The sequence below is a fragment of the Patagioenas fasciata genome, chromosome 3 (genome assembly GCF_037038585.1).
Source record: "Patagioenas fasciata isolate bPatFas1 chromosome 3, bPatFas1.hap1, whole genome shotgun sequence".
Taxonomy (NCBI): domain Eukaryota; kingdom Metazoa; phylum Chordata; class Aves; order Columbiformes; family Columbidae; genus Patagioenas; species Patagioenas fasciata.
In genome coordinates this window covers 6,783,940-6,806,535 of record NC_092522.1, presented here as the reverse complement: position 1 = coordinate 6,806,535, position 22,596 = coordinate 6,783,940, and the positions used below count along the sequence as shown (strand labels likewise).

Genomic DNA, 22,596 nt, shown 5'->3' with positions numbered 1-22,596 from the left:
AACTTGCTTTGCTTCATTTTAAATTTTCGAATCTGAAGCAATGATAAAGATTTAAAAAGTACAGCAAAGGACAGCAAACAGTTGCTGCAATTCAGTGCTGTTCCAGGAAATACCCAACTAGAGATTTTTCTGGCCCTATCTGCAGGTGTCACGCAGGTAGGGCACAACATTGACAAAAACTTGATACTACTCAACTAAGACAACCAGTATAAAGACAAAACGATCATAACATTTATGAAGCTTCAATTATACTAATGATTGTGTCACCCTGTGCTTACCAGCAGCCTTTTTCAGCTGAAATTTCATCAAACTTCAGTCTATTTATGCATCTGGTGGCACATGTGTTTTCACTTAGATATTTAAAAGCAATTATGAGAGAAGATCAAGGACATTGTTCCAACACGGACAAGTTAGTCTTCCCTAAGCAATCCCCTCTTGGCCACTTATTGCTCACTTTTAATGCCTCCTTTTCAGTTCCCAGACTTATTATCCTATTCCCAGAGTTACCTCTTTCCAGAAGAAATAAGAAGGTAGCAAACTTAATAATCAAGCAAAGATAACGTTCTTCCGCACATTAGAACCATGCAGAAGAAAGGATCACTCTGATTCTTGCCTACCAGAAATTTAGAATCATTTGAGACAAAATTTAAGTATTATTAAATCAATCAAGGTTTAAAAAGTAAGTAAACAAAGTTCTTCGTGGGACCCTGGGAATTCAAATAATATGCTTGATTATTATGCCCCATTTCTCCAATTGATCTGACTTAAGAGTACTGGAGTAGGGTTTTGGTGTCAACCTTTTAATTACAGCTCTGTAAGCAATCTCCAAGCAAACACAGAGAGAGTTAAAATTGCTAATCTCACAGATTTACTTGAAAATAATACCCTCCAAATATTCACCTTTTAAATACAGAAAATGATGTCTACATAGCAGAACACTTTTTAATCTCTGCTTTTTAATCCCCACTTTTTAATCTGATTAAACAAATTTAAAGGCTGCTTCCTCCTACTGCGTTTAATACCAGCACTCCTCCTAACTACTTATTTCACAGCAGGAATTGTCTTTGAGAGCACAAGCACATTATTACTCCAGATTGATCTACGCAGTGGCTTTGGACCAGGAGACTATGCTATATAGAGCACTTCCTAAAGGACACTGCTTAAAGCACTAAAAATATCAAGCAAACAGAAAAATTTATTCTAAATATTAGAGGTTTATTAACAACATAAACCAATGTATTAGAAACTGCCTGGCATTTCCAGCAAGGCACCTCCACTGAAAGTCCACCTTTTGGATTTAATTTACCAATGGTTGGCTCTATCCCGTATTAGGGGCCATAAAATTTTATTTTCCTAGGTTTAGGAGTTTTATTATTGAACATTTTTCAGAAAAAGAAAGAAATTCTTAGTGGCAATACTAAGAATAGGAAAAAGTTGGTTTGGGGGTCCTTTCCTGCCAAGGTCAGGGTACTGATTCCCTGTGCCGAATGTTGTCGCCACATCTCCAATTGGTTTTAAGGCTGTTAGATACCTTGCAGAGCGGGACTGTCTTTTTAATGTGTTCTGACAGGGTCTTTTTTTTTCTAGTGGACCTCCGCAAGCAGATAACAAGCCACAAGGCTGTTACAGACCCTCGGTTGCAGCCATAAACACGATTTACATTCAGACCATTTTCTGCCAGTATAACCAACTGAGACTATTAATCAATCGAGAAAGAAAACAAGCATTTGTAGAGCTTTAAACAGACACCGTTCATCTGTTATTTAAAGCATGACGCTATCAGGGTACTGCTCAATGTTTGAGGAGCAGTTGTACAATATTTAGAATGAACTTTTATTTAAAAGGAACAACAATATGAAGTGCAGAAGTTAAGTAATTGATGATCAGTCTGGAAGAGCATGAAAGGAAAATATCTCCTAGCAAGAGGCACTGCCTTTTTCAGCCCTGCAAAGCGCTATGAAAACATGGGTGCCTGCATAGGTGTTTGCTGAAAAACAATAGTTGACATCAACCAAATTATGTATTCAGCAAACAACTCCACTGGCATTTGAGGGGGGCTTTGTGTAGGCTCTTGCAGCACACAAGGCAGATGGTGATCGCACTGACTTCTGTAAAACTATACTGAACATTACATTAACTGGTAATTAGAAAACTATTTGATTTCACTTCTATTTTCATAGAGACTATTTTTTGGCATTCAAAAATATGTATCTCGAAAAGTTCACAGAGCAACATCTCTAGGCTATAGACGTGTTAGTCGTGGTCTGTTCGCACTATCAGGATAAAAAGATGAGGGAACAAAAGTTGGTGATTTTATGTATTCTCTCCCTGAACATTTACTGTTATTTGTGTATTTCACGAGCTGATCTCTGACTCAGATGCAACAAGAACAAACCACAGAAATCTAGCCTATAGCCTAAATCTTCACATCTTTCAGTCAGACAGTAGTTTTCGATTTTTCCTTTGTGAAGAAATCATTTATCAGACCTGTTCTTATTCAACCTAAGTAAATACAGCAAAGTATTCAATAAAAATAAAACAGATCATAAAGGAGATTGCAAGAGTGCTTTTTATCTACTGACTACCAGCTTCCTACCAAAGCGTATCTTCACTTCAAATGCCAAATTTAACTCCAAATTCCTCCAAGTTGCCTATAAAATAAAGCAATACGCTGCATGATCTTTGAATACTAAATATTCTTTAACACGGAGTCGTCAGCTCCAGCCCAAGTCCTGCCTCACACAGCCAGGCTGGCCTGGCCCACAGCAGCTCTGCTGACTTCAGCAAAATGCTCCCAAGCAAAGCAGTTCAGGATCGAGAACTAGAGACGGGAAAATCCCCGGGGTAGGAAATACAATCGTAACATTTTGCAAATCTGTTAAATAACAACAAAAAATAACAATTCATCACGCTAGCAAATAGATTTCACATTTACTACCATTACTCATCCAACTGCAATCATGACAAGAGCGGAGACAACAAAATAATCATTGCACTACTCAAATTGTTAATGCATTCCTGTAGTTGGTCTCCTATATACAACCAGATAAGTGAAAAGCAAACTCATTGTGAGAGCTGGCAGTTGTCCATTCACCTATAACCTCCCATGAGTCACTGACACACCAAATTGCACCACAGCACATCTGGATGGAGAAGTCCAGACCTCCCGTCATGCTGTTGCTCTCATCACCAAAATCAGATGTGAAACAGCTTACACAGTTAAATTGTAATATCATTACAGCAAAGTGACACAGAGTGACAAAAGATATCTAGTGGCTCTATAGTTCCTTAAAATATGAAAACAGAGTCTTGATTGTTTGATTACTTTCAGATGAATGCGCTACAAGGCACAAAAATTTAATGAGCCTACAACCAAACGGGAAAAGTAAAAGAAAACAACAGTGAGTGAACACAATTATGTTTTAAGGAAAAAAATCTAAGAAATCAAGAGCACCTAATTCTCAGGCTCTGCACGCAAACTGTACATTTCCCTGCTTGTGCCTGTGTGTCAGATAAAGTATCTTTCCACTTCTCATGTTGATGCATGATCAAATAGAAACAGACGTGTCTTTGATGCAATTTCAATTTCTAAGAATATTGATTAAGCAGAATATTGACTTTTCTCTCTGTCTGGTTACAGGTTTTATTTCCAACTGCAAGTGATAATGGGTTTTCTCATTGTTTTGTTTTGTTATTCCTACATAAAAAATAAGCAAAAAATTTTCCTATAGTCTTCAAACAGGATCTCATCCTACAAACCGAACTTAAGCAAGACCCATCAAACTGCTACAATATTTAAAGGAAGGCTGCATCTCAGACGTGACCCTTTCTAGCACAGTTCTGTGCTCCTTGCTTTGGTACCTGCTATTCAATCTCTTTTATTAAAATACATGGGAGGAATTATGCACCTATACATGAACAGTTTTTCCATACCTCCCAGATATTTTCTTAAACAGGAACAATTAATCATCAAAAATCCCCAGTAAATTACAATGTGTTATAAAATAATCCTATCAGCTTTATAAGAATCTAGTGAAGACTTTGGTCATATACAAACCCAACATTACTAGCATATTGAATCTTCCTCAACAATTTCCCTGAATTCTAGTCAAATTCACCTTTCAGAAGTAACTATTAGAGTGGTAAAAATACAGCAATTATCACTGTCAAGGAAATAATTGGTAGCTCTCATCATCATGATCACAGAAGGTGCCAACAATTTACTTCTTTACCAAAGGCATTAAGGACCACAGGAAACTGCTACTGCAGTAAGCATTTGATTTTACATGAAAGTAGAAAAAATTACGAGATGTGATCTAAATACATTTGAATGAGTAACGTTCCTAGTGCAATCTGCGTATTAAAAAAGAGATGTTGAACTCTAGTTACATGCTGTTTGTAATGCTTTCTTGGTATTTGTATCATCATAACTTAATATACTATTCTATAAGATCCTAACTTGCAGATTTCCTACTTTTCATTCTTACATAATAGACTGGCCAACCAACATGCAGTCAACATGTTAGGTTTTTCCAAGACAAGCTCAACAGGTATGCAACGAGGTCAAATAGCCATCTTCCTATTTTAAATAGGATGGGAATTTGTACACTTTCCATGTATAAAAACAATTCAGCACTGAGCTGCATTCTGCTGAAAGCTCAAGTGTGACAGATGCCTTCTCAGTAATTCCCAATCAGTCTCTACGTAGCAGCTGAAAACACAACACATCACTTTGATCTCCTCCGCTCTCCAAGTATTCACAATCAAGGAATCTGCATGAAGAATATGAAATACGCAGTATTTCCAGAAATTGCCTCCATGGAACTTAGAATATGATAATGTGTATTTTGTTCATACTTCATAAAGCATTTCCAAACCTTTATTATGCATATGATATGTTTAAGCTTGCAAAAAACTAAGCATGAAAGTTGCTTTATATTTTAGAGACGTGTAGGTTTCATAGGATAACACAGGTGAAATAATCGTTCCCTTTTGAGGGGAAGGCATTATTACAAAACATGCTTAATTAAGTCCCACTGCTAATTTTGTAAAATGAAGACCTTGTTGAATTACACCACAGGGAAATAAAGCATGCACGCCCCCTCCACTTGCTTAAAACTAAAAGAAAACGCTTTGGGTTGACTTACATTTTGCAGGGAGGTCATATCCACAGGTGATTTTTGCTTGTCCAGTCTCACAGCCGCTCAGGTTGCGACATTCGGCAACTAGGCAGGGCCCGGCAGCTCTGTGTATGCAGCCATCCACTACAAAACAAACCCAGAAACGGGGATTTATTCAAAGCCAGTCTTAATGTTGCCTTCACACAAATATACGGTGACATTTACCGCTCGTTTTTACACTCACTGCACAGACCTACTGATCTATAAGTAGATAGCCAAACCTACACATTTTTTTCTGCCAGAAGGAGTCAATGAGTTTATAAAAATGTATATATGTATGTATTTAGTCAACTCCAGGTAACTGAAAATACCTAGAAAAAGGTAAAGCAGAATTAAAATTTCAATATTAGAAAAGGGTCTTATTCAAGGCTCTAAGAAATTCTCACTTATGAAAATTATGAAAATAAATTTGATCCTCAGCTAAATGCCAAACTCTTTTTTACTACATGCCTCTGACACTTCTACAATTACACAGACTGTTTGACGTCACTGCCCTATTAATGTCTTATACAAAAATTCCATGAAACAATGCCTATGGATTTCAAATACAAAACATGCCTTGTCTGGAAAGCTGGAGAGTGGCTTTTTACAAGGGCATACAGTGATAGGACACAGGGTAATGGTTTTAAACTAGAAGAGGGAAGATCAGATTGGATAAAACGGTGAAATTCTTCCCCACGAGGGTGGTGAGGCACTGAACAGGTTGTCCACAGGGGTGGTGGATGCCCTATCCCTGGAGACATCCCAGGCCAGGTTGGATGGGGCTCTGAGCAACCTGATCTGGTGAAGATGTCCCTGCTCATGGCAGGGGTGGCACTGGATGAGCTTTGAAGGTCCCTTCCAACTCAAACTGTTCTATGATTCCATAAACCTTGTTTCTAGTTGCCGAGACTCTCCTGAGCTGCGACGCTGCGCTGGCTCCTCTGGCTCCAGAGGCAGCTCCCCCAGCAGTGGTTTATGAAGCCACGTGCATTGTTGCATCAGCACGTTGCTGCGGCACCGCACTGTTGTTGTGTCACCGACCGGCCACCCCCGGGCCCACCTGGAGCCCGTCTGGACACGTGTGTGTGGGACACCCGCTCCCGCTGACCCTGCTCTGAGGAGGGGCCTCGACTGGCACTGACTTTGTCACTGAAGCAGAGAAAGGTATTAAAATAAATAGTATTACAATAGGACAAGGGGTGATGGTTTTAAACTAAAGGAGGGAAGATTCAGGCTGGACATGAGGGAGAAATTTTTTACACTCAGAGTGGTGAAACACTGGCCCAGGTTGGCCAGAGAGGTGTTGGATGCCCCATCCCTGGAGACATCCCAGGCCAGGCTGGACGGAGCTCTGAGCAACCTGAGCTGGTGAAGATGTCCCTGCTCATGGCAGGGGTGGCACTGGATGGGCTTTAAGGTCCATTCCAACCCAAAGCATTCACTAATTCTATGATTCTATGATTCTTTTTTTCCCTTTTTTTTTTTCATGTTTAAATTTTGCATTATTCAAGCAATACTTTGGAGTTAATTAAATAATAATTACTAAAGGTTGCAATTGCAGCTAAGTATGCAAGAAAATGAGGAGAGTGCATAGATCTTACTGCCCTCGGGAGCCAGCGAAAGAATAATAGCAACAGCAAAGAATAAAAAAAAAGGCTGCTGGCACAGCATTTCTGCCCTCTCTACATGCAATCAGAGAAATTATTTACTGTAATTATAGCAAAAAGTTTAAGAAAAAGGAAACGGAACAGAACAGAACAAAACCAGGAAATACTGTGCGTATGAACATATTAACTACCCCTAAGTCAGCATCAAGGTTGAAGTTCAACTGTAGGAAATAATCATCATAAAAGCTACAATATCAATCCAAAAAAGGTAATACAAGCTGAAGTATAAAGGCTAAACAAATACCCTGTTTCCACCAAAATAAGACAGGGCCAGTAGTAATTTTTGTGCCAAAAGATGCTTATTATTTTACATGTATGGCTGCCTGGATATTATTTAAATTGACTCTTTTATGAACTGTAACTAGGGTTTATTTTTGCAGTAGGGCTTATATTTTGAACACCCTCAGAAATCATGCTAGGGTGTATTTTTGGGGCAGGTCTTATTTTTGGGGAAAGAGGGTACTTATGGAGACAAGGAAGATTCTGTATGACTATCATTCAATATTTATTTCAGATTTTATTTCGGATTTCACCGATTCAAAATTGCAGCAGTATGTCTGAGGCAATTAAACCAGAAAAGGTTTGAAAAGCCAAATGTAGATGGGTTTTCAAGAGATGCACATAATCTGTTGTTTTTTGAAACTGGAATGGAAATGATGACCGGCCTTTCTACATTAAGGGTATAGCTGGTTTTGAAGCCATATATCCCCAAGGAGAGAGGCAGAAAACATCTTTATCTGAATGAAGCCACCTCCTAATAAGTGTTAAAAACTTGATTGTTCTACGTCAGGATCAATATTCAGACGACACAGTAAAATTGGATAAGCGGTTCCTTCCACCCTCACCCTGGACACGGTGCCCAAGTTTCAAAATATCATTTTGAAATACTTTATATTAAACAGAAAGATAGTTACAAAGTCACGTGATGTTGCACTTTCAATGACATTTTCTATAATCTTCTTATTGAAATAATGCAGATACCTCTATACCGAGACACCAAATCTTCTTACTTTACCTTAGCGGAACTTTTGTTTGTAACCTACTCAAAATCTCTGCTCAACAGACTCCAAGATGCTAATGCAAGAATAATATTTTGTAACCTCGAGGTGAAAAAAGAATGTTTGAAATCTATCTTGTGCTCATAATATCCAGTTTAATCATTTTAACTTCATTACTAAATGCTTTTCCAAAGCAAGCATGATAAGCAAACCAGTATGCATTGAAACCTCAAGAATATTTTTATAAGCAAGACCACCACAATCTTTACCAACATTACTATTTCCTGAGACATTAACATAAAAGCAGCACTGATGGTTAGGACTAGCACTTTCTGCATGATCCTTTATAGAAGAAGTCTTTCACCTCAGGACTATGGATAAGGGTTGGAGTCCATGCAATGATTCTCTTGGCAGTGGATTAAACCCACCCCAAGCTCCTTTTTGTCCCTAACGAGCAGGCACCCTCCCTCAAGCAGTGTCTGTACAATTACTGGTTCAGCTGCTGTCTCAACAGAATCATCTAGACAAACAAGCTCTCTTCACTCAAACGCCATTCACTTTAACCCAAATCCCTCGCCGTAAGAAGGACACTGAAGTACCAGAGAGAGTTCAGAGGAGGCGATGTAGCTGGTGAGGGGTCTGGAGCACAAGTGTGATGTGGAGCAACTGAGGGACCTGGGGCTGTTCAGCCTGGAGAAAAGGAGGCTGAGGGGAGACCTTATCGCTGTCTGCAACTGCCTGAAAGGAGGTTGTAGCATGGGGGTGTTGCTCTCTTCTCCCAAGTAGCAAGTGATAGGATGAGAGGAAGTGGCCCTAAGTTGCACCAGAGGAGGTTTAGATTGGGTATTAGGAAAACATTCTTCACGGAAACGGTTGTCAGGCACTGGAACAGGCTGCCCAGGGAAGTGGTGGAGTCACCATTCCTGGAGGGGTTTAAAAGGCCTTTAGACGAGGTTCTTAGGGACATGGTTTAGTGCTAGACTCAGGTTATGGTTGGACTCAATGATCCTGAGGGTCTCTTCCAACTACAATGATTCTATGATCCTAAGTCCAGCTCAGAGCACAGCCAAAAAACACAACCCACACGAAAAGGAAGCACAGGTTCTGGCAGGGAAGCGGAAACGCAGATTTATCACTTGTTCTGAATCTGCAATATATGAACATACCTAATGTGTTAACATACCACGTGCCAGATCAGCTGTGATGGCCAAAACACAGGTGGTCCCAGCTCCCCATCTATAAACCACCTCATGATGGAAGAAGCTCTTAATGCACATACATCCAGCTATGGTATGGATGGTCTACTGTAAGTTTCCTGGAGCTGGTTCCACACAGGTCCATGTCCAGCCCTTATCATCGAATCAGTTTCCAGAAATATGAAAACATAATTAAAAAAAAATTCTTAACAGAGGAAAATCAATTCTATCATAAACCAGTTTTGACATATGACAAGGAAAATGGAAGACACCTGCCAAAACCAAACAAGGAGATGTGCATATTTCCCTTATAAAGGTGGCATAATAGAAAATGATTGAATACTCCAGACAGATGGAAATGTAGACATTAGCATTTGATATACATCAGTGGCTGATGACATAGAAGAATGAAGAATGGGGGGAACAAACACCAAAAAAACAATAACAAAAAACCCCACCAAAAAATAAAACAACACTAACTCACCCACAATTTTCTGAATAACCTCTTTTTTTTTCTACCATACTTTATTAAATACTTGAGCAGAGATGACCTCTGATCTATGTACACATTTTCCATTTAATATGATAACTCAAGAAATCATGCTAGAAATACTCTGTCTCCAATAGCAAATACAATCTATAACACAAGTTTGATTATTCTTAAAGCAAAAACCCAGGCAGTGAGATATCTTGCCATTATGAGCACTCTGCATAACATAAAGGAAAAAATTGGCAGAGGTGGCGTCAATTAGTAAATCTAAATGTCCTACTTCAGCCTCTGCTAAAACATGTCCTAGATGTATTCATTCAAAGAAACATGGAACGGGCATGCACAAAACATTTATGTGAGATATTCTGTTCTTCTGGAAGTGTACACTGACTAATAAGCGTACGGAGAAGTAAGTGCTGTTAACGTGGAAACTTTATGGAAATTACATGTAACGGTAACAACCTCGGGAGGGGAAAAATTATGGCCAAAGAGATATTGTTATTGTGTAGTAAGGGATTTACATTATAATAATGGCATGCTGCCAGATTATCTTTATAGGAAAGTGAAGACTCTTTGATATATTGGTTTCAGATACTCCATCTGTATCATTGGTTTGATACATAGATGCTTATCTGAATTCTTCAAAATAGATCTGGAAAACTATTCCATTGTTCTTTCCCTGGAATTTCTTTGTGCAACTGGATGAAAAACCCAAGCACTTATGGTCAAATCTGACTTGCATCATGTGACAGTGATAAGGAATTCTGTATTATCACTGTGTTTTACAATCAACGAAAAATGTCATTTTACTTTGAAGCTATCACAGGTTGCCTTTTTCTACATGCTGCTCTTCCTGTCCATATTTATGGAAATCGTATATATACTCTGGGTCACTTATATACACAGGGGACCGGTCATTTCACAGCTATGGGAAAGATGTGGGAAAATCCCACAGACAAAATTATCAATCATAGTTTGACCAGAAAGCCCATGTCTGGTCCGCGTGATGATTAACTGGCATTTCTAAGTACTGAAGGCACTAAAGTCAGGGCTGCTATCTCTCCTTACGATACTGTGCTTCTTGATATGAGTTATGCTTACAAACCAAGCTATTTCTAAGGATTTTTGATAGCATTAATACTAAATGAGTCCTGTCCTGAGCCACCAGCAAGGTGGCAAATATCATAGAATCACAGAAAGGTTTGGGTTGGAAAGGTATCTTCAAAGGTCATCTAGACCTGCAATGAGCAGGGACATCTTCATACCCACAGGATGGTCCCTCTTCTGCATTCCATAAAGCCATCAAAACTACTACTCCAACATTTTTTCATTAAAAATAATACTAGCAATCTCACTGCATGCCTCCAGAAGTTTTAGGAGCCACTAGGGACAGCATTTTGTCCTCCCAACAATTCAGCAGAAGCCATTAACGAAGAAAAACTCTTTTCAAAGCTACCGCAGTCAATGGTAGTGGTTGCACAAAGAAGTCACCTGAAAAACAATAGCTTAAAATACATGGACAAACCCAAGAATCAAAATAAAACTCCCAGCCAAAGTGAGAGTGTATTAAAAACAACGCATTAAACAAAAATATGGGAATCATTGACATCTTTCTGCGCTGCACACTAAAGGATGCTAAAAGGTTAAATCCTTTCTTATCTGTTGTAAAGCAATTGTATTTGTTCTCCAGATTTAATGGGTTAAAGTTATATAGTGAAAACTAGTGAAATTATTGACGTACAATATAGAACAAATCTATTTCTCACAGAAATCTCTTAAAATTGCAAATGAAGCAAAAGCGCAGGAAACACAGAATTAAGGGTATCATGGGATGCTGCTTAAAAAAAAAATAACCTCAGCAAAACTAGCCTTGCAGTACAGATGGTAATAAAAAGGGTAAGGCAATCAAACACCACAGCAAAATATACACATTCCCCTGGGAATAATAAGTCCCAAACTTCTTTTGTGACCTTGTGCGTGAGTCTGGATAAATTGAAGTTACAGTGTAAACAACACATGCAGATTTATCACGTTATATTTCAAGAACCTATATATATATATTTTGTTGTTGTTGTTCTCTGGTGCTTTTCCAGATTTCCATTTCTCCTTTTCACTAGGAACTTCAGGAGACTTGCTTACTTTAGAAAGTTAACTGTGCATGATTTATCTATGAAACACGACTGTTCTGCCACACGGCAAATGCGAGGAGTGAATAAAAACAGAAAAAAAAGTCATTATATCAGATCTATTGCCCAGGACACACCAGAGGAAGCTGTTTTGCCCCAGCTGTAACACACCTCTGGTATACGGGCCCTCAGGACTTTTCCATTGCAAGGATGTGTGTGGAAACCAGGGGGGAAAAATGAAAGAAAAACAAACAACCCACAAATGCACCCCCAAGCCTCCCCAAAACAACACAAATACAAGCTCACAAGCTAAAGCAACCTCATTCTGCAAAACTGGTGAAGTATCTCGAGGAAGTTCATTGGAATCAAGTGCTGCCAAAGTTGCAACTGCACCTCTGAGATCGACGTCAAGGGGAAATAAATCCTGCCCAGCAAAAGACAACAGCTGCTGGTCTAATGAACAGAGGTGGGGATCTTCAACAGATTACAACACAGATGCCAGGCGGCTGCTGCTGCTAAAACCAGCGGTTTATATTGTGGAGATGGCCTCTGCCATTGGGAAGTTTAATGAACGGAAGACTTTTAATCAACGTGCTGGTTTATAGGCCTCCAACACAATTAATTTTAAATACTTAGTATTTATACAGTACTCTCTGGCTGAGATCTCAACAAGTTTAAAAGCATGATCTGATCTAGCCTTAAATTTCTCCGTTTTAAAAACAAAAATCAACTTTTTATTTTGAGATGGCTAATTTACTGAATTAGGTTCATGTTTCATCACAATCTAAATTTATAGTTCTCTAAATATTCTTATTTTCAGAAACTCTTGGTGCCTACATCAAGCTAAATCAAGACACAACAGTGAGTTTAAGGTCTTAATGCTTAATCTACTGATTACCTAATGTGCCAATTCCCATTCTCTGTATAGTGTTGATTCTTTATTTAAGAATCAACATTTTGAGACTGTACAAGGGGCCTCATTGCAGCCAGAATTAAAATTCTGGGTCCTCCCAGCTCCAACCACCACCCGTGCTGCAGAGAGTTTAATGAAAAGTCATCATAAGGTATAATAAAACCATTATTCCAGCACAAACTGCAAGGAACAAAACTATGCGTAACAAAGGCATGTGTAAGCCTTATTGTTAAGTCATACATGAGCAATTTGTATTTTAGAATATTGTTTAGCTGAAATCCTCCAAATGTAGCATTAAAACCCATCAGTTATGGCCGGCTATGATGAAAAGTGCTGGGAATTAAATTTTAAGACCTGCTGGTTGTTTTAAGAGAAGGCTGCCCTTAATCTGGGTGCAGTTCACGTTCAAGCATCATAAAAGCAGCTGAAAGATCCAACATAACCAATGTCCACACTATTAACCAGCAAAAAGACATATGGAAATAAAAAAGTCCATAATGATTCAAAATAAAGCTCACCCATGGACCTGTTCAACTTTAAGTGTCCTGCATCCATTGCACACACAACCAATTATTCTTACTTCGACAAAAACACAAAACAGTTGTAAAACCACATATTTTGGCAGACTTCTTTACTTTAGTCAAATATCTTGGGATATCAGAAACTCATTAAAAATATATGAAAAGCCAAGTAAAAGTTGTTCTGTCACGTTAGCAATGACGATGGGTAAATTCCTTCCATAAACAACTAAGCAATAAGGAAAGTGCTCGTTCTATCTCACACTTAGGACGTCATCTTTCTTCGTCTTCGAGGGCTCCACTCCAATTCTGTACACAAAGTTAGAATGTCAATAGGATTCACACTTTCGTCAGCCCACTCAAGCAGCATAAGGGCTCAGAGAAACATGGGTCTGATAAACCTGTCTGAATGTCACACTTTTGGCAGGAAAAAAAGAGCTAGGAAAGGCTCCAACTGTGTTTTTTCAGTTTTTCCCAGTCCAAAATGCTGACATCACGGCATGTGTGAAGGAAGTGTTCACTTCCTTCGAATTCTGTTCGTGTTGCCACACCTGACACAACACACTCTTCTACAGATGGAAAGGAGACGGCTACACCTTCAATACCTCGCTGCAGCAAGCAAAAGAAAACAAATGCATGTTGCTGTTTATTGAGAAGCGAAATCTGGTGAAATTTCAGGCTATTAAACCAAACTCAGCTTGTGTTCATCTCAGTTTGCTCCCCCAGCTTCCCAAACTGACTAATAAAGGGCTGCAAGTTTTTTTTTTTTTTAATGTGGTATTGTACAGAAGAAATGGGTTTGGTGAGCTCAAAGTCCTTTCCTCATCCCGCTGGGCAGTCACAGCTGGATACCACATAGATTGGGAGGACAAAAGTCTTCAACTATATTTTATATATTTTAACTATATTTCGTTGGTAGGATGCCTATTAGTCCTGGTTTTGTGTTCATGTCAATGTGCTATTATTAAGGGACTCTCATTCTTCATCTAGAAAATAACTCTGAAGTCTTACTTCATGCATCATAGACTCTTCTTATGCGCAGCATAAATAGTTTTTTATTAAAAAAATAAAAAGTATGTGGAACAGATTACAAATAGGACCTTGTGCAAAAAAAACATACGTAGTTGTGTCCCTCTGAAAAGGCAGCAAATTGGGAGGGTTGGTTACACTCCTTGTACTACCTAGGTCAGATATACAAATAGAGTTCTATTAGTTAAGCTTTAACCTACCATTTAGGGGTTTACATCACCAACTGAAATGATGTAAATGTTTAGGGAGATGACACACAAACCTTTTCCTCCCCATTTTCAAAGCTGTTTGCACATTAGGCTTTGCTTAGCACTTATTTCTAATTCGACATGGAAAAGTCAATGCCCACCTTCACTTGGACCAAGATGCCTCCTCCAGCCCCTCATTTTAATAGTTTTAAACAAGCACCTTTGTGCTTCCTCCCTCAAGCACAGGCAAAACTCCCAGTAAATGTCCACATTATTATTTTTAAAATCTCACTGAAACTCTCTTTTGCCACAATGGCTATTAAGCTACTGACAACATTGGGCTCCTACTATTATATCCATCTTTGTCTGGCACATAGAACCACACAGTCTATTTTTCCTCCTGCACTGTTTGGAAACACTAAGGTAAATACTGAGAAACAGAATCTAATAGATAAAAAACAAGCATGAAAGGGCAACAAAACTCAGATTTTATTTACAAAAAAAAAAGTTACTAATGTTCTGATGCTGCATGTAAATGAAATAAAGAACACAGAAATGGACAAACTGGTAAGACTCACTGTCCATCTGTCTCTGAAACCTGTCTCACATGATGGCCAAACAAAATGCTTAAAAAAAGAGGGCAAAACCAGAGAAAGAAATTACCAGTGCTTCCACAGAATATTCTTCCAGTCCTTTGCTATGGCAGCTCACAAACCTGAGCAAGGTGTCTTTTCTGTATCATTCTCGACATGCCTTTTCCTTGGTTTTTGTTTGTTTTAGCATGTTCTGAGCATCTCAGACTCATACAAGTATTTGGATTTGTATTTTCCAATTTTATGCAGTCCTCTGTGTACTGTGGGCAGCACCATCAGCAAGGAAATAAATCATGCAGATTATTCTGAGTAAAAGCATGCTGCTAACCTAGAAAAAAAGAATGAAAAAACATACTGCAAAGTCTTTAAGGAAGTTTTTTGTCATTTTTTCCCCCATTTACAACACACAAGGACAAGTACTTCCCCTCTGTTGTTCGATAACTATTTTTCTTTGGGTTTTTTGTAATGCATCTTTTCCTTCACTGTAGATTTCAGCATTTTAGGGCTCTGCATGAAAGCACAGGCGACGGCCATGGTGTGCTCCACTACTTGCAAACATTTCAATAATATCAAGTGCATGGGCCAGTCATGGCAGATGAATTGTATTAAGCCAGAATAGGTATTTGCATACTTGAAGTATAGTTATTAAGCAGTCATCACACAGGGTTTATACAAATTTCTTCACTGTGATCAGCTGTCAAGCACAAGTCAAGGATTTAGACAGAACAGGCTACCAAGTAATATTTGTAAAATGACAGTGTAAAAGGAAGCCTTCTAACCAGGGTGCATCCTCACAGCCCAGCAGGCTATTGGCATGTCATTCCTAAGAGTTTTAAAGGTTTAGTGAAAATTAAAACAACAAAAAAAAATGTTGCAAGTTAACCACTTTTTTCCCACAGAAATGCCAGGGGATGTGATCTAAGACCTTCTCTTCACAGTGAACGTGGAAGCAAAGCCATTCTCACATAGGCATTTGAGGATTTGAAGCCTGAAAGCTTCTGTAGTGAAATATGACTTCTAACTAAATATAACTAAATCAAATACAGGAGAATGTGATGTTTCTTTTAGCTATGGGGTGCACCAAGCACCAGAACACCTTACATCACTGCTAAAACAAAAGTACACATTAAAGCTTTGGAGGAAACCTGGGAGCCTGAGCCAGATGAGGGAGATACATGATACAAGGTGAGTAGCTCCTCTTCCTTTAAAAATCTTGTGAAAGAAAGATGGGCCACCCTGCCAAAAAAAAAGGGCTTTATCACTTATTACTTCAAATATTACATTCTAAGATCTTTTTATGAGCAACTGGCTTGTTTGTTTTCAAGAGCCATCTCCTCCCTTTCCCTCTAATCCACATGGGTTCAGCTTGACTACTCAACAGCACTGGATCTTCATGCAGACTTAAGCAGTGCCTTATCTATGAGAGAGAAGATGAGGAAAGCACCAGAGGAAAGGTTAGTTACAGAACCAAAGTACCTCCACTTCTGTGCAAAACTCAAAAGGGACTTAAAAAACCACAGGGATTGTCGGAACTCTGAATTCGGCAACAGCTGGAATGTACAAAGGAATAAGACTAAGTATCCACAAGGAGACATTCTCTTGCTTGCAGTAAGGCTTAGCAGGCTATAGGAATACTACGAATTATTTACAGAGTAGAGGCTCGTTTTCCTGTTTCCTGGACCATTTTCACTTGTGCTAATTTACCTTTATTGTGAACCACTGAAGGGAGAAAACTTGGTTGAGATACTTCTCAGTCTGCAATCACAGAAACAACCTCTCCATTTGGAGTGCTGTTTCAAGCCAGATTAATTAATAGTATTAATTATATAAAAATTGCCTTGCAACAAATAACCGCAATTGAACACATTACAATGTATTCAAATGGAATAAATACAAGGGAAGGAAAAGGTAAACACTAGATTAACCAGAAATGTATGAACAAGGTTCTTTCAGACAGTGTTTTAATACAAGCCTGAGAACTAATTACCCATAAGAAGTCTCAAATACCTTTTCCTTTTGTTGAGAGGCTGTGGCAACTCATATGTGCAACACATCTAAGACAAATGCTTGACAAAAGATAACTGAAAAGATTTAGGATACAATTGCTCAGCAATGTTGAAATATCAAATGTTTTCCAGCACCACGCACAAAAAACTCGCATGCACTAAGTACAATTTTCCCTATAAAACCAGTGTCATATCCTGATCCAGCCTCATACCACAAATCAAATATAGAAGAAAAACTAATTACTCTCACTAATATGTCAGATTGCATTGCAGAATCTGACAAATCTATAAAAATATTAGAGGCATCAGCACAAGCTTCACACATAATTAACCGTGTATGGAGTAAAGGGGGTAAACTGCCATCATCAGACCCTGCCTTCCATCTCCTCTCAGATCGGCTCTGACAGTCAAGTTCTGCTTCCAAGGTAAGTGGAAAGCCATTATACTGACCTAAGATTGTCAGATATATTCATAATGATCAAGTGGAATTTAAGAGACTGCATAACCATGAATAAAATGAAAAGGAATAAAAAATATTGAGTGCTTATTTATTTAAGCTCAGGAAAAAAAAATGAGATAAAGGAAAGAGCATTATATAAAACGCCTTCCACACTGCCCACTGTAGCTGGTTTTTTGTTTGTGGATTTTGGGTTTTTTTCCAGTGTAATCACTTTGGACAAAAACAATTTTAGGAAGGAGAAGGACACAAAGCCTGATTGTAGCCAGTGACCTTTAGAGTGCGAATCCCAAAGTTGCAGGGGGAACTTCTCTGAGCTGCTCCCTCTCCTGCCCTCCGCAGGGCTCTATCAACAGCCTGTGTCCCACACAAGCTTTGTTACCCTACAAGAAAGGTAAGCCTCTCATTAATGAAATTCTTACTTATCTGAGCTGCCTGCAACCCTCCTTATGCTCCTCGAGTTGAGGGAAGGGAAATTAAAGTACTAAGTAGAGCTTAAAACTACAACCTAATACTTTTTGAGTAAGAAACAAACCATCCCACTCAGACGGCTATATTTACCAGTTCGGTAATTCTGGTAATTCCCTCCCAAATAACTTTATGCTTGTCCTAAAACACTATTAAAAGAGAGATAAGGAACAGAAGAACTAAAGAGCTGGTTAATCTATGCAGCATCATTATGTATTATTTAGTTTAATATCTTCTTGTAGTAAATACAAAATCATTATGTGCCATTTTCTTCAAGAGAACATTGTAGTAAATTTGGTGTTGCAACAGAACCATTAAAGTATAATAGTGTACACAGAAAAATTCTACTGATTAGCAAGCAAAAATATGTAATTATAGCCACAGTGTGGGACTCAGTTGGCTGGTGTTGCACTGCATACTGCTTTGTAAGACTACTTTGCTGCCAAAACTAATGAGGAAAATACTGAGTTGTTACTTCCAGTTGTACTAGAGGTTTTTGTCTTGATTTTATTGACATTTATAAAGTGATCATCACATGTAACAAACAAGCCACAGTGCCAGCACTGTGAGCTGCAGCCTGCAGTGATTAACGAGTAAACAGCATCAATTCCACAGCAATGTACCACAGATACATAATGTATTAACCAAATTTTTAAGAGGTAATTCTGAACAACGATTTACCCAAAGCATCTCAAGTTCTCCACAGTTTGAGCAGTATTAACAACAACAAAAAAAAAATACAATAGCACTGAGATACGACTTTAAGAGGAAAAAGTGGCTCAACATTTGCCCATAAAAGTAAACATATTCAAATGTGCATATGTCCAATATATAAAGCCACAGCTTTTAAAGAAAGCACATATGAACATAAGTAGAAAGCCTGAACAATATATATCCTGTGATATTTGGTATTATACTTAAGCCTCCAAATTTTCCTTTCCAGCTTTCATTAAAAGGGGAGGGAGGTATATTTCTAGCATTGGACAAAAAAGATGGAAAGTTCCAGTTTAAAAAGCTTACAGAGAAATAAAAATAAGGAAGAGTTAATCCGTTTCTGAAAAGTTATGTCAGAACCTTTAAGCCAGACTCATTAAATTTCCTATTTACCATACGTGGTTCATATCTAAAACACAGCCTGACACCATTAGAAAGAAATAAACACTCTGATATGCCGGAGAATAAAGTGAGAAGACACGTAATGCTGGCTGAAGATACTCAAGCTCCAAAGACTGTACTGGTGATGGAGCCGGGGCATAAATTCCAAATCAGGATCCTTTCCAGAAACATTTACAGAGCAGAATCTTTACCCATATTAAAAAACAAACAAACCAACAATCAACCACAACAGCTTATGCCAATGGTGTCAAATGCAGAATAAATTTCATCATAATTCGTAATATTACTCTACTCACTGCCAGCAAGTACACTTTTAAAAATAGCTTTGCCTGCCTTTCTTATTATTCAGAGGCCTGCAGATAGGAACTCGTACACGGGATTATGACAAGAAACGTTGGCAAATTTGGCAAGGAAGCTTGGAGAGGCATTGTGAGCTGCCATCTATACAAAAGGTGTATTAAACACCATCTACATTTTTCTATTAAAATTTAGCACTTTGAGTACATACTTATTAGTAAATACAGAGAACCAATAAGAGCACATTGTGGAGTAAAACAACCGGTGTTAAGAACCTGTAGCAGAAATACTATACACATTTCAGGGTTTTTTCTTGGTGGTGGGGATGGGGGTTTTTTGTTTGTTTTGTTCTTAACTTACGTTTCTCTGGGTTAGTTCTTGTCTGGTCCAGTTTTCCAGTGACATGCCTTAGGGACGCATCTTCCAGTCTACTTCTATCAAAAAGAAACCCAGCTCATGTACTTCAAGATACCTGATGATGCTAAATACCAAAGCAGTGAGAAGACTCAGGGGATTTCCTTCAAAAGCACATTCTCATCCCCAACTATAAACAACAAGGTATTTAAATATTTCTATTTGAAATTTATTTGATTTTTTCAGGATTTTAGGAACGCCTGAGTTAGTGTACCTGCAAATAAAGGGGAAAAGCCCTCATTCTCACATGCAAATAAACCAAATTTCTGCATTATAAAAGGGTAGCAGTTCTGTATGAATCCAAGTTCAAAAGATCAAAGCAACAATTCACATCAAACTCCACACCAGCCACACACGGAAGGCAGCATGATAGGATACCCATCCCTTAAGGTTTTACTTGTAAACTGGCACTAACAAACAACTGTGCAATGGCAGAAAAAACAGTCACCTTGGGGTACCTGCATAAACAAGCCTTGTCTTAGAATGACTAATGTGTTGTGGGGATGTGAAGGATGAAGCATCAGGAAGCATGAAGAACGAAGGAATGATGGAGAACTTCTTTCAGAGCGTCGAGGTGATCTACACAAATAATCTAATGCCATAGTCCTAGTTCCTTCTGATGGGAAGGTGATTGAGAAAAGTAATCTACCCCTGCCTTCACAATCTTATGTATACAATTTTACATAGGTAAGTACTTGCAAAATACACATCTCAGTTCAAATCGAATACACAAAATGCATGAAGATGGCTGGTGAAACATCCTCCAGAAGATCTACAGTTAACTTACAATCCCACACCATAAGTATTTCACATGTTTCAATATCAGCAGCATTACACTGTAAAGAGAGCTCGTCACAGTCCTATGAAAAGATGATGCTCTTCACTCCAATAAATGCACATCTTAGATTTACTAGCTCCAATAGTATTAATGTATATTTTTCCAACACATATCCTTTCAGAGAATCCGAGAATAACGTAGGCTGGATAGGACCCTGGAGGTTGGTTATGCAGTCCAACCCCCTGGTCAATTTTTTCTTTACAAAACAAGAGCATGGTTGAAACAGACCTGCCTTCCACCCTCCTGAAGTGATGAAAAACTACAGACAAAGTTGAGAAGCTGTCCTACCATCTAAAATCTTTTTATTGTTATTAGTTTTAATACTTATGTTTATGCTCCAGGGTAAAACAACACCCAACACCTACATGTTATTGAAAATAAATGTTTTTCAATTATTAAGATGGAAGACTGAGAGCTAAACAATAATTGGCACAAAAGGCTCACTCCAAAACAGTCCCAAGACGACACCTATTCAGTCTGGCCAGGCACCTCTTTGTGGTGACAGCAAGAACCACAAAAAATAGGTGTAGCTTAAGTATTAAGGAGGATGAAAGGTCTAAGCTGAAAGCAAATTCAAACCAGATCTGAATGCGCCACTTGCGGAGGCCAGGCTGTAATTTGTTATCTGCAGACTGAGGTATGCACAACAAGGGCAGGCACTGCAGGCGAGGATCAGCGCGAGGATCCTTAATGAGGGACAATCCAAAGCCTCAAATCTCTCAGCGCCTAACACGGTGTGATTCAACAGAGACAGGGCTGACTTTTAACACAGCTCTCAGCAGAGAACTGGCGCTCTGATTCCCTTTCCTCACATCTAGATTGTTTTTCTTAATTTTGCTCTTCCTTTTTAATGAGAACAAGTTTCTTACAGCTAGCTCTCCTAATTAGAAGGCCAACTTCCTGATGTATTGACCTATTGCGCAAGATGATTTTAATTAGTTCACACTGGTATGCAATACCTGGGGTTTAAGTATTGTTTTGTCTGAACAAATCTATTTGCCCATTGAAAGCGCTTACATAAACAACCCAGCAAAACCATTTTCAAAAATACTACTGGATAAAGTCCAGTGGGATATAGTTATTTAGCGGCTTGGTTGTCGTAAAAGGGTGAGAGTGACATCCACGACCTTCTCAAAGGCTGTTTTCTCTATTGAACTACTTGATTGTTTTGTTTAAAATTAATAGGATTTTTTTTCAAGTACCAATATATTGTTCCTTCTCCATTAATGCCTTATATGCATGTCAGCACAGATACAGATATTACAAGAATATTTGTTTGCAATAGAAATCTCATTGAGCAATGTTTTACAGACCAGACATAATTTGAATGCAGGAGTTTTGATCACATCAAAACAACTCCTCAAGGCTTTACACGGCTTTTTTATTAGACGATTTTATGTACTTCACATGGGAGACAGATACTGAAAAAGCAAGTGCAGAGAGGGAAACCGAGGGTAAAGTGATATGCGGTACTTTCAACACCTTCCAGACCCTCCCTATGGCTCCAGAAAGCCCCACATCGCCAGTCTCCACTTATTCTACACTCAGTTCTTCCATGCCTCCAACCTGGACATTTTTGGTTTGCCAGCAGGGTAAAAGCCACCCATGCTGTACTGAATCTGAAACACTACCCAGGAACACAGAGGCAACAAAATGTATAAGAGCTGAGTCTCCCTTGATTTCCCCTCCTTAAAAGAAGCTTTAGCTTCTCTCCAGACAACAGTTTTCAGAAATGTGCAGAAACCCACTTGTTTTGAAAGTTTCAACCCTCTGTCAAACACACCTGCAGAATAACCAGTAGATTAAATAATAGGTTGGGAATTAATTAATAGTAGGCAAGGAAAACAGAATGAGAGTGTTTCAAAATCTGCAGCCTGATCATATAAGAAGGCGCATAAACAGTGCACAAATGGATACTATCACATCTTTCCTTTCCGGTTTGACAAGAAATCCCTGACAAAACCATCTTTGGCTTCAAGGAGCCAGGGTGGACAGACAACAATCTGTCCATCTGTGAATGAGTAGGAGAAGTGAGTGCACCTGTGGTCACCACATTGATGAAACGCAGCAAAGATCACGGACATGACGGACAAAATGACTCAGTGAACATCAGGGTTTGA

General features: G+C 38.7%; 1 protein-coding gene across 3 annotated transcripts in view; it reads right to left on the bottom strand.

Moving 5' to 3' along the window:
- Window positions 1-22,596, bottom strand: part of MACROD2 (mono-ADP ribosylhydrolase 2) — an 854,364-nt gene that overhangs the window by 592,595 nt on the left and 239,173 nt on the right. For all 3 annotated transcript variants that reach the window (XM_071805688.1, XM_065835172.2, XM_065835173.2), the window contains exon 5: window positions 5,148-5,264. In XM_071805688.1, coding sequence (XP_071661789.1) covers window positions 5,148-5,264 — 117 coding nt within the window. The remainder of the gene's footprint in view (window positions 1-5,147; window positions 5,265-22,596) is intronic.